Source organism: Artibeus jamaicensis, unplaced genomic scaffold, assembly GCF_021234435.1.
Source record: "Artibeus jamaicensis isolate MK-2021 breed Jamaican fruit bat unplaced genomic scaffold, CSHL_Jam_final contig_447, whole genome shotgun sequence".
Taxonomy (NCBI): domain Eukaryota; kingdom Metazoa; phylum Chordata; class Mammalia; order Chiroptera; family Phyllostomidae; genus Artibeus; species Artibeus jamaicensis.
The window spans coordinates 1,836,658-1,853,135 of NW_026521834.1; the positions used below are offsets into that span (position 1 = coordinate 1,836,658).

The window sequence follows — 16,478 nt, forward strand, 5'->3', positions numbered from 1 at the left end:
GATCAAAGTCAAGTAGTGTCTGTCCAGGGGACTTCTGTTTAAATGGAGATCCATGGAGAGGACATGGGGTCCTTTAAGAAGGGGATGTGCAGAAAGCATGGGGGTTGGAGAGCAGGACAGGAGGGGCTGGTTGAAGCTTCAGGGTCTGGGGTGGTGAGATGGGAAGGTTGCAGATCAAGCTGAAGAATTTGGGCTGGATCAGTTAGGCCCCAGGAATTCAGGGGACTAGAGGTGGGGGTAACTCCGGGCCAGGAAAAGGGCATATTTCTAGGGCTGGGCTAGAGTTGGTGGCATCAGGCTTTCCCACAGTGTACACTATGGAATCTTGTCTTTTTCAGTCCATGGGGCTCTAGAAGTTGTTGATGATGCTTTGGAAAGACAGAGCCCCGAGGCCTTGCTTAAAGCCCTTCAAGACCCTGCCCTGGCCCTGCAAGGGGTGAGGAGTGATTTTGCAAACTGGTACCTGGAACAGCTGAGCTCAGACAGAGAGCAGAAAGCACAGGTCAGGCTATGTCTATCACCTGCTACCTTCTCTGTCTGACTACAGGATGGGGAAGGGCTTCTTACTTAGGTATCACCTCTGTCAATTCTTTGTACTCAGTGATGACTACATGTTTAAATAGTTAAATCACCCCAAAGCCTAATAGACTAGACCGATCAGCTTTTGCTGTCTTGAGAGTTTCTCAGACTGCCCAGAGGGCCTAGCGGCAGTTCACTAGGCAGTATTAATGAACTCCCTCATTGCTGAATTGAAACCTCAACTTACTAGTAATCTTATTGTAAATGCTGTTGAATTTCTCCATGACACTATTTATATTTGTATTGCCTGGATTGTTATATCAGATGCTTGCTGGTCAATAAAGAGTCAGAGGTTATAGATGGGTGAATTGGGACAGATTAATAGAGGTGGGTGGGCCAGGCTAGTCTGCCTAAATGGGAGAGGAGGGATTGACGGTAGGTGACTGGGTAGATCTGGGAGCTTATGCTGGCAGCTTCTAAATCATGTTCAGTGCTCCTGGAGGACTCTTTTTTATTGCATCTCTTCCTTTTCCAGGAGTTAGGCCTGGTGGAGCTTCTGGAAAAGGTGGAGGTTCAAGCTGGTGTGGCTGCTGCCAACAGAAAGGGTGATCAGGAACAAGCCAGTAAGTCATCTCCAGGCCGAGGTCTGGCCTGGATGCATCACAGGTTCTTGGAAGAGTAACCCTTCTCCAGTTTCTGGGTAGTGCAGTGCAACTGATGCCTGATTTTCCTGCCTGGCAAGGGACTTCTTTCCTTTCTCACCTAGAGTGCCCTATTCTTGGCTGCCTGTAGGGACACTACAGATAAGTTCATTAAAGCCTTAGAGATAATGACAGCACTGCACTGGGCTCTACTCCCAGGGCAGGTAATTTCCTTCTAGGCACTTGCCCTGTATTTTGACAGTTGCAACCTGCTAGAGTTCTTTTGCCTTATGAAATGCAGTGATCTCCCAGATGCAATGATAGCAGTGCACTGTGAGTGTTTTTGCGCCCTTATTTCTTCCCTGTAGCTTGTGTGCTCCCTGCTGCCAGTGCCCATATCCACCTGGTGTTCTATAAGCCCTGGTGTTTCAAAGTTGAACTACACTGATGCACCATGCTCCCCCCCACCCCTTTGCTTATTCCTGCCCTTTACAAACCGCCCAAATGGCTCCACCTTGGAGCTAGTTTTTTATTTCTCTGTGCTGTCGTCAAGATTTGGTCCTCCCTGGAACCCCTGGGCTAACAGCATCTGAGTTATGCTCCATAGCCTCCTGTGAGTCCTGTGCTCAACACCTTAGGAACTCGCCTCAGCCGTAACAGCTGCTCTGTGTTACCTGATGAGCTACTCAACTTCTAGGCCTGACATATTGCTTCTTTCAGAGCTTCTTCTTAAAGTGACCCAGCCCCTTTTCCTCCTGAATATTTAGAAACACATTTTGAACCTAGCAGAATAGTTTTTAATAGTAGTTATAAAGCCATCTTCCCTCAGAGATCCCCAGCAGAACCTGATTGGTCAGGAGAATAGAAATGGCTCTGAATGGCCAACCTGGGCAGCCTCACTTCTTCCTCCCCTGCAGTGCTCCAGGCTGTGCGGAGGATCAACAAAGCCATTCGAAAGGGAGTGGCAGCTGACACAATGAAGGAGCTGATGTGCCCTGAAGCCCAGCTGCCTCCTGTGTGCCCCTTCGCCTCAGCTGTGTACCAGCAGGAGCTAGCAGCACTCCAGCAGCAGCAGGGGGTAAGCCCCATCACTGTGGGGTCTTGCTCTCAGGTTCCCAAGCAGCTGAACGGATTGAGCAATCAGCCCAGAGTACCCTCTGAAGGTGCTCTTAGATGCCGGCAGAGATTAGGGAGGAAGTGGGGTGACTCGGCTTGCCCCCCTGAGTGTTGTATAATAGCACATACTCTTGAGCAAAATTGCTTTACAAACTTACTTAATCCTTAAAAGAATCCTATAAGTATTATTTCCATTTTAGCGATGAGGAAACTGAGGTTCAGAGCTTAACTTGCCCAACACAGGTGTAGCTGGCAGTGTGGAGTGAACGCTAAGATGAATGTATTGGCAGCCAATGCTTTTAACAACTCTGCTGTCCCACATCACTCCAGTCCATACGGTTTCTCTGACTGGGGTGACAGGATGCTTCCTTTAGGTGATAGGGCCTTCCCAGTCTATTAGAGGGTCTAGGCAGAGACACAGCGAGGGAAAAGTATATGATATAAGTGGAATAGGACTTCGGACCAGGGAGGTGGAGTGAGCAGATCTAGGGGTAAGTCTGGAAAGCTTCCTGGAAGAGAGGAAGAAAATTGTACCCACAGCAGGCTTTTACAGAGCATCATCTCCAGGCACAACGCTCAGAAGGGCACAGAGTCTCCGCACAGGAGACGAGAGCCCAAGCATCAGATAAGAACTAAGAGGTAAAGCCTGGTGACAAAGGTTGTAAACTTTCAAGCCAGGCTGCCTGAGTTCAATTTCTTTCTGCTACTTCCAGCCAAGTGACTCTGGGCAAGTTATTTACCTTCTCTGACCCTCAATTCATATATAAAATGGGAACAATAACATATTTCATGAGATTGTTATAAGGATTAAACAAGTTAACATGTATTTGGGAATGAAACTGGCATGTAAGTTTTAGCTATTTTTAAAAAAGATTTTATTGTTTTTAGAAAGAGGGGAAGGGCAGGAGAAGGAGAAAAACACCAGTGTGATAGAGAAACAGATTCATTGCCTCTTCCACACCCCCAGCCAGGGACCTGGTCCACATGCCAGGCATGTGCTCTGACTGGGAATCAAACCAGTAACCTTTTGGTTTGTGGGATAACACCCAACCTACCAGGCCACACCAACCAGGGCAGTTTTAACTATTGTTATTCACAGTATTCTGCTTGTAGAGGACAGGAACGGTTCTCTAGACAGAGGGAAGAGCATAAGCAGATATTTGAAAAGGAGGAGGACTGGGCAGAGAAGTGGGGCTAGAGCCTGGGCAGAGAAATGTGTGGTGTAGGGTAGAGGGGCCCACTTTACCTTTCTGACTCTGTGCCCAGGTCCTAGTGCAGTTCCTGATGTGTAGAGGGGACCAGAAAGGAGCCGGTGGAGCTTGCAGTTGCGTGTGGGCTCCCCTGTGAAATGGGAACGTTGAAACCTACCTCATGGCTTGTTATGAAAATTAAATGATAATTTGTGTGAAATGTTTATACATTAAACACATAGGAAGCATGCTCAGATATTAAGTATGACTGTTAGTGAATGAGGTTTTGGGATAGAGACTCTGGGATATAGCAGAGTCTTGTGGGCAGGATGGCAGGTGGGCCCCAGACCCTGTATTCACCGGCACTCCCCCTGCTATAGGAGCTTGGTCAGGAGGAGCTCTTCGTGGCCATGGAGATGTTGTCAGCTGTGGTCCTGATTAACCAGGCCCTGGAGGCCAGGGATGCCAGTGGCGTCTGGGGCAGTTTGGTGAACCCTGCCACAGGCCTGGCCGAGGTGGAAGGCGAGAATGCTCATCGGTGAGAAAGGTTTAACCCCATGTTGAGAGTGAGGGGATTGGAGGGAATGTAGCCAAGACTCCCAGTTCTACTTGGAGACTAGCCTTCTTACATGGCAGCCTTTCTCCCTAGGAGTGGGTGGGGGCATAGTCATTCCCCTTTTTTTAATCTAACTGCTCTTATAGCACAAAGATTTGAGTACCCACTTATGTGCCAGATACTGTTCTACATGCTGGGAAATAATAGTGAACAAAACAAAAGTTCTGCTCTCCTCAAATTTACATGCTAGTGGCGGGGACAGACAAAAAATAAACATGCCAGATATTAGAGGGCACTAGAGGTAGGTGTGGGGATGGGGAGGGGCAGTTCGTCCGTTTCATACAGTGTGGTTACAGAAGGCCTCTTTCCTCATTTTGAGAGGGACCTGCAGGGCAAAAGTGGTTATCATGAGGCTCTCAGAGGCACAGGCCCTGAGAAGTGAGCCCGGTGTATTCACAGCATACCAGGAAGCCACTGGGAGATTGGTGGGAGAGGAAGTAGAGGCCAGGTGATGTAGGTTCTGGCTTTTAGTCCAGTGAAGATGGAAGCCAGAGGAGGGTTTTGAGTGAGAAGGGAGATGATTTAACCTACTTTTAATAGGATCACTCTGGCTGTTATGATGAGCATTTACTACAGGTTAGAAGGGGAGAAGCAGGGAGACCTATTAGACATTTATCGAAGTAATCCAGGCAGAGGTAGGTGATGGAGGCTTGGCCTTGGGCAGTAGCAGTAGAGGTGGCGGAAAGCGTTCAGATCTGAGATATATTCTGAAAGTTGAACCGACAGGGTTTGCTTATGTAATGGATATGGGATGTGAGAGAGAGTGGAATCAGATATGACAACTAGATTTTTGGCCTGAGAGGTTGGTGTGAATATTTACCTAGAAAGGAGATACTATGGAATATGCAAATCGAGCAGGGGGATCAGGAGATCAGGCATGAGCTGTTGGATTTGAGGTGTATATCAGGCATTCACATGGAGATGCCTAGGGGGCAGCTGGGATTTGTGAACAGTCTGGAGGTATGCTTTGGGGAGTTACTAGAATCTGGTGTTTCAAGCTGTGAGGTTACCTTGAACAGATATGGGGAGAAAGGAGGGTTTGAGGCTGAGTCTCGAGATACTCCAATGTTTAGAAGTCAGGGAAGGACCAACAGAGCAGGCTTAGAAAGATTAGCCAGTGAGATGAAAAGAGAACCAAGACAGTGATATCCTGGAGGCCAGGTGAGGAATATGGTTGAGAAATTTTCTCTGACTTCTGGCTGATGATGCACTTGCTCACCCTGCTGCCAGTTACTTTGATGCTCTGGTAAAGCTGCGACAGGTACAAGGAATGGATGGGGCCTTCTTGAGCTGGAATGACCTGCAGGCCACTGTGAGCCAGGTCAACGCCCAGGTCCAGGAAGAGACCAATCGTGAGTGGAGTCTTGGGTTGGGGAGCATGGCCTACCACAGGTAGCCCTGTCTCTTAGCCATAAGTCTGGGCCCTCTGCCCATCTAGCTCTCTTTCCCAGAGGTCTTTGCGGTCAGCCTCATCAATGAGGCCCTAAACCAAGACAGCCCTGAGAAGACCCTATTTGCCCTGCTGCTTCCCTCAGCTGGCCTGGACAATGTCAACCTTTCTGTCGCCCCTCGGTATCATCTTCTCCTTGTGGCAGCCAAAAGGCAGAAGGCCCAGGTGAGGTTTGGGCTATCTGGGGTGGTCACCAGAGCAGGAAGAACATCCCTTGTTGGTAGGGCGGTGCCCAGTAGGTGTCCTTGGGAACTCCAACCTAGTGGACACAGCTCTCTCTAGGGGTGGGGTCAGGAGGAGGAGAAGATGGCCCGCACAGCCAGGACGCTGACAGCTCTAGTCATCGGCACAGAGAGAATGGTGGGGGCCTGTGTGTGGGAAGGGCACAACCTGGGAGCCAGAGAACTGGGCTAGACACATCCTGCTCTGACATCAGTGACCATGTGGCCTCTGGCAAATCTCTAATGTCTCTGAGCCCCACCTATTCATCTATAAAATACTACATGCTCTGGTCAATGGGGGGGGGGAGTCAAATGGATTGAAGAATGTGGTGCATGTAATCTTCCCACTACCTTGTGCGGTAGAGAAGTTTAGGAAGTAGAAGGTGAAAGTCAGGATCAGGATTGGTCTGAGAAGGTGTGAACTGAGGCAAAGGATAATGGGGAGTAAGGGCAGTAGATGGAGCCTCTATTGTTGGCTCTCTGTGGACATGGCTGAGAGACAAAAGCAGGAAGTGAACTGTTAACAGGGTGGTGGATACTGAGGTAAGTTTAAGAGAGTTCTGGGGATGCGGTGGCCAAGCCGGGTCAATGCTGGGCTGACCTGAAAACAGGTAGAAAGAGCCTTCTGAAGGCAGCAGTCCCAGAGTCATGAGGCTGTGCCCAAAGCAGGGCGGGAGGAAGGGAGTGGGGACTGTTGTCCCTGTGGCTCTGTAGTAGGGTCCCCCTGAGAGAACCTGGGAACCAGGGAGACCACGCTGGGCTTTTCTCTTTCCTATCTCTCTCAATTTTCCAGGAGACAGGAGATTCTGGAGCTGGGCTATGGCTGGAAGAGATCCGTCAGGAAGTGGCTAGAGCCAACCAGGACACAGACGCAGCTCAGAGAAGTAAACGGGCTGGGTAGGGGCACCAGGGCAGAGAGGAGGGAAGGAGCTACAGGCTCAGCAAGAGCCCAGATCATCAGGTGGACCCCGTCTGCCTTTCACCCTCTGTGGGGAAGTGGACTGGTTTCAGAAAGGGAGGTCAGCGGCTCAGACCACAGGATGGATTTCCCAGGAGTTACTGGGCAGGACAACCTCCAGAGTTGAGAAGGCATTGTCTACTCACTGCCTCCTTCTGTGTGGGCACTTTCCCCCACAAAGTGAGCGTGTGGAATTGGGTGGAGGCCAAACATTCACATTTGCTATTGGTAGCTTGTTTGGGTTCCAGCAATCAGCTCTGGCTAGAGAATGTCTAGTCTTGAATGTAGAGAAAAGGGGTTGATTTTGAGGAAAAGTAGGCAGGATCAGTACAAACAGAAACATGTTAGTTCTCAGTGTCTGGAGTCCCTATGTTCATCTGTCTGTGAGTGACTGGAAGGCAGGTGTTGCATCAACCACCTCCACTTTTTGGTCTTTATTCTCCTCCTAGGAAACTGTCCTGCGGTTCTGTGTCCATATCCCGCCATTGACCTTCTATACAAGTTGACTTTCCTTTTACCCAGCCCCGCCCCATGCCACCTCCCTCTAGGAAGCCTTTCTCGACTCTCTTTTCTTCCAAGCACAGCTGTGTGTTGCTGCTTTTCACGTGTCTGCATCCACCCTGGGATATCCTGTCTTCTCCATCATATATAGAGTGCTTTAGTGTCCTTCTCTGAGTCCCTCACCGGTGGACAGGACAGGGCTCATGGGAGGGACTCAGAAGGATTAACCACTCCTTTCTGATGCCCTGCCAGTGGCTCTTGGTGTGGCTGCCATCAATCAGGCCATCAAGGAGGGCAAAGCAGCCCAGACAGAGCGGGTATTGAGGAACCCTGCTGTGGCCCTCCGAGGGGTGGTTCCCGATCATGCTGATGGCTACCAGCGGGCCCTGGAAGATGCCATGGCAAGGAAGAAGTGCGCAGGTAATGGCCTTAGCCTGACCCCCAATTCTCTGCCTGCCCCAGCCACCTGTTGCCTCCACTGACCCTTCTTTGTTTACTTGGCTTCTGCTTAGGGGACACAGCTTTCTGGGTTCAACATGACATGAAGGATGGCACTGCCTACTACTTCCATCTACATACCTTCCAGGGTACCTGGGAACGGCCCCTTGGCTGCCACCTCAACACCTCCCATCTGACTCGGGAGGAGATCCAGGTTGGCAGGGCTTCTACAAGGGAGGGGACCATGGGCATGGGATCCCCTGTAAGAGAGGCTCCCACCCATAAAGGCACCACAGGCTCTTTTTTCTGCCTCCACAGTCAGCTGTAACCAAGGTCACTGCTGCCCATGACCGCCAGCAGCTCTGGAAGACCAACGTTGGCTTTGTCATCCAGCTCCAGACCCGTCTCCGTGGCTTTCTGGTTCGGCAGAAGTTTGCTGAGCATTCACACTTTCTGAGGACCTGGCTCCCAGCAGTCATCAAGATCCAGGTGGCAGGCTCTGGCTGTCTGTCTTCAGGTCCTGGACTCACCCAGGCTTCATGGCTCCCTCACTAACTCCCTTTCGCTGAATGAGTTCGGGATGATCTTTTGCCTTCTGAACATACTGGTTAAGAGCATGGATTCTGAGCCCCGTACTACCTGGGTTTGCTTCCCAGCTCTGTCACTTATAACAAGTTATTTACTTTCTCTGTTTCTTCATCTGAAAAATAGGAATCTGAAAATTAGAACACCTACCTTATAGGGTTGCTGTAAGGATTAGTGAGATAATACCTCTAATGCTTTTAAATAGTGCCTGGCAGACAGACAGAAACATGGCATACGTGCTAGTTACTGTTACCACCATCACTGTCCAGAGGGTAGGAGAGCTGCTGGTTAGTTTCCCCATGGGGAGAGTGGAATGAGATTTAGTAAAACTCAGGGATTAGACACCAGGAGAACTTCCTTGTAGAATAAAAGGAGTGAAGAGAAGGTGGTGGAAAAATGCAAAAGGGATGGAATATCTCTCAGGGAAAGAACTTCTGTCCTTTCCCTTTAGCCAGCCTTTCCAGTTTTATTCTTGCAACCTGGGGCTGGTCCAGTGTGGCCTCTAAGACTGACCCACAAGTAACTGGGACATGAGGCCTACTAGAAACATAGGCCTCGGCCTGGCTGGTGTGGCTCAGTGGATTGAGCACAGGCCCATGAAGCAAAGGGTCGCTGGTTCAGTCTTGCTCGGGGCACATGCCTGGGTTGCGGGCCAGGTCCTCAGTTGGGGACACATGAGAGACAACTACACATTGATGTTTCTCTCCCACTCTTTCTCCTTCCCATCCCCTCTCTCTAAAAATAAATAAATAAAATATTTTTTAAAAAATGAAAAAGAAAGATAGGCCCCAGGCCCGAGCACTTTATAAGCCAGGAATGATGGGAGGTGAACACAGAGACTTTCTCAGGTAGATGCGACCTGGAGGGCCTCATGGAGATGTTGGCAGTGTAAAGAGACTTTATTTAATGAACATTTCTGAATGCCCAGTATCTGGAGGGGCACAGATAGGTGTGAGACACAGCTGACTGATTGATCACATCTCTCCCCTCACAGGAACTGGAATACAACTGATGCTAAACACTGATAGAAGAGACAGAAAGCCCCAGAGCATCCCAGGGAGACAGGTGCACAGGCTGACACTCAGCGGCCCTCAATTATGGATTATGATCTAGGTCATGTGGGTGGCTCAGGCTTTGGAGTCAGAGGCTGAAGTTTGCCTCCTTGGTCCTACTGTTTCTGGGTCTTAAGACTCTGGGCATCCTACCTAAGCCGTCTGTAGCACTCAGTTTACAACGGTAGTGCTTGCCTCCTCTGACAGTTGAGTAGGACGGTTCCATGTGGCACTGAGTATAGTAGGCACTCCATCACTAGTAGCCACTGTGAGTCACTAAATTTCAGGGCCTTAGTCCAAGAACTCAATACAGAGTCTTAGTAACAACATTTAGTGGCCTTAAACACAGGGATTCCCTCCTATGAGCCCAGACTGGGATTTCAGGCCAATTCCAAGGAGCCAAAAAGCCACACCAACAGTGGGAGGAGAACAGAGTCATTTGCTACCAGCACTGGTGCTGTGTGGGATCTGGCCTAGGTTGTGGGAGGCAGGCAGAGGGGATACAGAACCTCAGGCCCGCTGCCCTCCGCCCGTGGAGGAGGGTCAGAAATGAGCCCTCTTGGCTGTATTGAGACTAATCTCCTGAAAGCTCTGACCTTTGCCAAGACCTCAGAGTCCTGAATTCCAACCAATCTAGACTGGGAGGCGGCCTCTTTAAGGAGGAGCCACGTGAAGTGGGTGGGGGCAAGAGCAGAGAGACTTTTGCCTTTCACTCCAGCAGCTGTGCAGAGAGTATGCCAGGCAGTACCTGGAGTAGCAGAGGAAAGGAAAGACTTGGAAATGGGTTCTTCTGGCCTCTACACTCTAAGAGGAACAGGCAGCTGGTGTCATGGAGCCAAGCCGTGTCTTACATCCTGTCCCAATGGATGGACAGTGTAATCCTCAGGCTAGGGAAGCCTGGCCTTTGGGAAGGGCTAGGAGGACAATTGACTGAAAGGGGATACACAGAACCCGCCAAACTGACATTGTCAGTGGTAGCGTGCTCTCCAGGACTGCAGTGCCCAAGAGATATTTGACATGGGCCCTGAAACTCAGGAAGGATTTCAGAGGGGAGATAAGGCTGGGGGTGAGGGTGGGCATATAAACAAAGATTCAGGGGCAGAAAATCATAAAGCATGTTTAAGAGAAAGTGAAATGTCTGATGTGGCTAGAATCCTTAAGAAGGTAGGGAGCGGTGGAAAGTCAGATGGAAGTGTGGTTAGGAACTTTGGGTCTGAGAGAGTCCAAGTGGTTCTTCAGGAAAATTAATGTCACACAAACTTGGGGTGAAAGGGAAGAAGCCCCTAGGAAAAAGACAGAATAGGAAGGAGCCATGAGATTTATGTCTTGGAGACCAAAGAAAGTGTGGTTTATGGAGGAGATGGTCACTTGAACCCTTTGTAGCCGACCAGTGACGGGAAGGCCATCAGACTGGCAGCTGAATTACTGGAGACCTTGGTTATTTAGAGCTGGTGTGGGGAGCTGTATGGTAGAGTTGTAAGGAGAAGTGTGAGTTACAAGAGTTTTAGTGACCTGCTGCCCATTGGTAGAGATGGTGGGCACACAGCTCCGCCTGTGCACGCTTGCAAACCTTGCCACTGTGTGCCTTCCCAGGTGAATGTGAGGGTGTGTGGTGTTTGGATGGGGTGGATTCCAAACGGGTGGGTGAGTGTGTTTTGGAGGGATATGGTGCATGGTTTGGTGAAGTTGGTGCGGTGGTGTATGCTTTATTAATTTATTTTAAGCAACTGTATCTTACAGTTGAGTTTCTGTGAGGAGGTGTTAGTGTGGATGTGTGTGCTCCACTGTCTAGTGGGTACATGCGAGCTGGTACTAGGGAGTGTGGCAGAGGGCATGGCCGGCTATGTGCAGGGATTTGGTCTCCCCCTGGAACTGGAAATTCTTTGAGAACAGGACGAGTTTCCCCTTCCCCCTCTGCTTGCCTGATCCCACCCTTCCCTGGAGAGCCCAGGATAAGGCTTTTCCACAAACCTCAGGCCAACAGGGACCAGCCAAGGTTACTTCTTTTTCTCTCCTGATGCACAGGCTCATTGGCGGGGTTACAGACAACGGAAGATTTACTTGGAACGGCTGCAGTATTTAAAAGCAAACGTAGATGCTGTAATCAAGGTAGCTGTCATGATTTGGGCAGGTTCCTTTCTCTGGAAAGATCCTCTGAGTACAACTTTTAGTCCTCTCACCAACTCGTGATCTTTGGAGATGGCTGAATTGTCCTGGATCTGAGGGCATTGTGTCTCTTTTTTTCAGATTCAAGCTTGGGCCCGGATGTGGGCAGTTCGAAGGCAATACCAGGGGCGTCTAAACTACTTCCGGAGGAATGTGAGGGTCCTTCTGCTCCCCTTGTCTCTATACTTGACTTTCACTGGTGAAACCTGGGCATAGGCAGCCAGTGACCTTTTTTCTATCTGTGTTCATGACAGGTTAACTCTGTTATGAAGATCCAGGCATTTTTCCGAGCCAGGAAAGCCCGAGATGACTATAGGAGGTTAGGTAAGCTGCCTGATCTTTCTCTGCATTGTGAGTGAACTGCCTGGTTTCCCTCCGCCGTCTATAAGTTTCCACTGGGCAAGTCTGATGGTTTCCAACCGTCAGCAAGGGAGAGAGTCATACTACCCACCACTTACAAAATGGGACCTTGGAGAAGTTTCCTGGCCTTCTTGAGCCCTTTTTTCTCATTGACAGCAAACCTTGAGTATGCCTTGGGACCTGGAGTGGGCAGAACAGTGAGGAAGTGTGCCCCTGTCTTTGGGGATCCCCCAGTTTAATGGAGGAGATAGAGATCCCCCAGAGTCAGGCAGGTCTAGATATCCCTCCTGGGGCTGCATAGCAGGTAAGGGGGGTATAAGTCCTCCTCCATTCTTGTGCAAGAATGTCAAACGGGTAGTAACAAAAGCCACCCTGCCACCCCAATAACAAAAAGCCTGGTCACAGGGACAGCTCTTCTAACCAATTTCATTATATATTAAGCTTTAATTATCTTCTGTTGCTACCACTAAATCCACAAAAAAAGAAAAGGTTCTTTTTCCTCTCCCTGGAGTTCTAGCCTTCTCCCACTTTGCCCTCTCCCTGCCTATGACCCTTCTACCTCCCAACCTCTGGCGCAGCGCACAGGAATCCAGGTGAAGTAGTGGGGCACTCTTTATTTTATTTTGTTTTGTTTTGTTTTGTTTTGTTTTGTTTGTTCGCTTGCTTATAGGGGAAGGGAGGGAGAAAGAGAACAAGTGAAACATAGATGTGAGGGAGAAACATCAAGCGCGGCCAAACCTGCAACCCAGGCATGTTCCCTGACTGTGAATCAAACTGGCAGCCCTTCGCTTTCCGGGACAATGCCCAACCAACTGAGCCACATTGATCAGGGTGGGGCATACATTCAAAGAGGTCCTTCTAGGCTCCTCTTGGCTCTTGTTCAAAGCCCAGAAGCCCAGCCTTGGAGGTCCTCCTCCTCGTTGTGAGGTGGACTAATGGTCCATCTCTAGGTTCCCCACTGGCTCTTGGATTCCTGGAAAAGTTGGCCCTTTTTCTTTCTGGGCCTGAGGTTACACTCCTGAGCTCCAAGTTGAATATACTGTTTGGGAGTCATCTTCTTCACCTCCTTAGTCCCTTGTTTCACCCTGTCCTACCTTCAGGGGCACCTCCTGTTTCTTCTGGCCATGGACACTTAGCCCATGTGCTTCCAGACAGCCAGCTGCTTTTCCTCCTTACTTTTGCCCAGCCTGGCCCTTAACTATTCTTTCTCTTTCTGTGCGCTGATAACACTGTCCTAGCTGTGCTTTATCTTCTTTTTCCTTTCTTTAGTTTATAGTTTTCCTGAAAGAACTTTCTTTTTTTTTAAGTGGGTTCTTTTTTGTTTGTCTGTTTTTGTGGGATTTTTCCTTAGGGAGGGGGAGGGAAGGGGGGGAGAAACATCGGTTGGCTGCCTCTCACTCACCCCCAGCCCAGAGACCTGGCCCCCAGCCCAGGTGTGTGCCCTGACCAGGAATCAACTGTCAACTTGTTGGTTTGCAGAACAACACCCAACGCACCGAGACACAGTAGTCAGGGCTAAAGAACTTTCTTTTTTCTCTTTAAAAAATTTGTTTGATTATGCCATTACAGTTGTTCTATTTCCCCCCTTCATTCCCCTCCACCCTACATACCCATCCCCCACCACCACCCCCTTTAGTTTATGACCATGTGTCTCAAGTTCTTTAGATTCTATATTTCCCATACTATTCTTGCCCCCCCTATCTATTTTCTACCTACCATCTATGCTTCTTATTTTCTGTACCTTCTCCCCTCTTCTCCTCCTCCCACTCCCCTGTTGCTAACCCTCCATGAGATCTTCATTTCTATGTTTCCACTCCTGATCTAGCTGTCCTCTTAGTTTGCTTTTGTTTTAGGTGTGGTTGTTAATAACTGAGTTTGCTGTCCTTTCACTTTTCATGTTTATCTTCTTTTTCTTAGATAAGTCCCTTTAACATTTCATATAATAAGGGCTTGGTGATGAGGAACTCCTTGAACTTGATCTTACCTGAGAAGCACTTTATCTGCCCTTCCATTCTAAATGAAAGCTTTGCTGGATAGAGCAATCTTGGTTGTAGGTCTTTGGATTTCATGACTTGGAATACTTCTTTCCAGCCCCTTCTTGCCTGTAAGGTCTCTTTTGAGAAATCAGCTGACAGTCTGATGGGCACTCCTTTGTAGGTGACTGTCCCCTTATCTCTTGCTGCTTCTAGGTTTCTCTCCTTCATTTTAATCTTGGCTAATGTGATTATGATGTGGCTTGGTAAAGAACTTTCTTTTCTCAGTTCTGTCTCCCACTTTCATTATCCCAAGCTCTACTCAGCGCTGCCACTTACTAGCCCTAGGGCCACTTGCTATGTGGCTCTAGGCAAGTTACTTGACTTATTTACTGCCTTGGTTTTCTCATTTGTAAAATGCAGATAAGGATAGTACCTGTCTTGTAGGGTTGTTTTGAGGGTTAAATGAGTTAATGTACTGTATTTCAAGATGCCTTTAGTTGTTTTCAATTCTACCATTCTTCACTTGTCCGAGACCTGCCCTGCATGCAGCAACCAGATTAATCCACAAAACCTGTCCATGTGATCTGGTCACTCTCCTGTGTAAGTCCTGTCGGTGAACCCCATTGCCCTTGGTAGAAGTCTAGTTTCCCAACCACAGCGTCCAAGGCTCTCTGTGCTCCAGCCTTTCCCTGTATTTCTGACCACACTGCCCCCTGGCTTTGTCCCTCACCACCTGCACCCTCTGCACTGTGCTTCAGACATGAGGGACTTCTGGCACCTCCTGAAACAGCCATCCATGTTTGCTTGCTCTTACTGCCTTTTCAGACATCAGGTTGAGAGCCTTACCCCCTCCAGGAAGCCTTCTTCACTCCCCAGGAGGGTTTGGGTGGCCTGTTTATGTTTCCCCAAAGCTCCCCATTTTCACACCTCTGAAATCACTAACTACACGGTTGTGAATTGTGGTTTCCTTATCTAGTTATCTTATTGGACAGGGCCTCGTTTTATTCATTGTTTAAATCTGACTTTCATTTATTACTAGCTGTATAAATAAGTTAAGTTGCTTACCCTTTCTGTGCCTCAGTGATTTCATCAATTGGTTTTAGTATACTGACCTCATGGGGTTGTTTTAAGTATGTAAAACAGTTTCTGTTCCGTACTGAACATTAAATGTAGTTTCGTTGCTATTCCATGTAGCTTTGCTCAGAGGCTTCTCTTTGCTCAAATACCCATTCCAAAAGTGATTCCAGGAGAAATCATCTACCTCTGACCTCCCTGTGTTATAAAACTCACTGGGCACGCCTGCTTCGTCCTGTGTTAGACACTCCTGACGGGGGTTGTGTGAGGGGTAGGTAGGGTTGAGTAGAGGCTGTTAAGTGGAGGTGAAGTTGGGATTTGGATCAGTAAGAGTAAGTAGTAAATCGGAATAGGAGGGCCCAGGAGATCATCTGAGGGAGCTAGGGCTCTGACTTTGGTGTGGAGGTCACTGGGATAGGCCTAGGTTGGGGATGAATCCACAGGCAGGGGAAGAACATCTCTTATGTTATACCTTGTTATAAGATAAGGAGTTCAGGAACAGGGCTGCTGGGGGGCTGCTGGGGGGCTGCCTATTGTCCACCACCTAAAGCACAACCAACTAGAAAAGGACTGGGGTTTGGGGGCCTGCTGGCCGCAATCAGAATGGGGACAGGGTGGGATTACAAGGGTAGGGGGTGGGCGGCGAAGCTTCTGATGAGGGCATGTCTAATCCTGATGCTTTTTCCCTTCCAGTCCATACGTCCCATCCCCCTCTCAGAGTAGTATGCAGATTTGTCCACCTCTTGAATCAAAGCCAGCAGGACTTCTTGGCTGAGGCAGAGCTGCTAAAGCTTCAAGAAGAGGTGGTCAGAAAGATCCGGTCCAACCAGCAGCTGGAACAGGACCTCAACCTCATGGATGTCAAGATTGGCCTGTTGGTGAAGAACCGGATCACCCTGCAGGTGAGGGGCCTACCAGCCCACCCTCTTTCCCAAATCTAGCTACTTTTGAAGCAGTGCTACTGGACATTCTGTGGTTGCTAATCCAATACTTTTAAATGTCTGGATTTCATCACCTGGCTCAGGTCCATAACCTAGGCATCCTCTTTTATTCTAGTAATTTGTTGAGCACACGTGATACAGTAGAAAGAACACTGGACATAAAATTGAAATGTCTGGTTCTGCTGATTCTTAGTGGTGGTACTATGGGCTGGTCATTTAACTGTGAAGTCTGTTTCCTCATTAGTAAAGTGGGGATAATCGGGGCCCACCTCACCAGACCAAATGTAGAGATGGATGCAAAAGCTCCTTAAACTGTAAGTTAACACACAAATATGCAAGGACTGGGTAGAAACAGTATCTCCACTTAAATTTATGCAGCAGTTCAATAAGGACTAATGGGAGTGTTTTAGATCTTGTTTCCCAGCAATCGTTGTCAGTTTTGGTTCAAATAAAGTCTTGCTCGAAATTTTTTTTTTAGTAGAAGAACTAAAAGCAAATCCAGTAGGCATTATGTCTCAGCCTGGCAACGCAGTTAGTTCTCTTTGGGGACTCACCCTGTGAGAGCAAGGGTGGCAGGTGGAGTTTCGGGGTAGGAGGAGGGGCTCTTCCTCACCCTGGAACTGTGTGTCTCCCTTGGCTTGTGCCTCAAATACCTTGAACAGCTGAAAGCCCTG

The 16,478-nt window shown here is 48.9% G+C and overlaps 1 protein-coding gene across 1 annotated transcript in view; it reads left to right on the forward strand.

The window, feature by feature from the left end:
• The window catches only part of IQGAP3 (IQ motif containing GTPase activating protein 3), a 52,986-nt gene that overhangs the window by 23,060 nt on the left and 13,448 nt on the right, over positions 1-16,478 (forward strand). The window contains exons 10-23 of the mRNA XM_037132642.2: positions 339-502; positions 1,055-1,142; positions 2,078-2,238; positions 3,847-4,004; positions 5,313-5,434; positions 5,534-5,697; positions 6,547-6,637; positions 7,465-7,632; positions 7,725-7,864; positions 7,969-8,139; positions 11,313-11,396; positions 11,535-11,606; positions 11,708-11,777; positions 15,557-15,765. Coding sequence (XP_036988537.2) covers positions 339-502; positions 1,055-1,142; positions 2,078-2,238; positions 3,847-4,004; positions 5,313-5,434; positions 5,534-5,697; positions 6,547-6,637; positions 7,465-7,632; positions 7,725-7,864; positions 7,969-8,139; positions 11,313-11,396; positions 11,535-11,606; positions 11,708-11,777; positions 15,557-15,765 — 1,862 coding nt within the window. The remainder of the gene's footprint in view (positions 1-338; positions 503-1,054; positions 1,143-2,077; positions 2,239-3,846; positions 4,005-5,312; positions 5,435-5,533; positions 5,698-6,546; positions 6,638-7,464; positions 7,633-7,724; positions 7,865-7,968; positions 8,140-11,312; positions 11,397-11,534; positions 11,607-11,707; positions 11,778-15,556; positions 15,766-16,478) is intronic.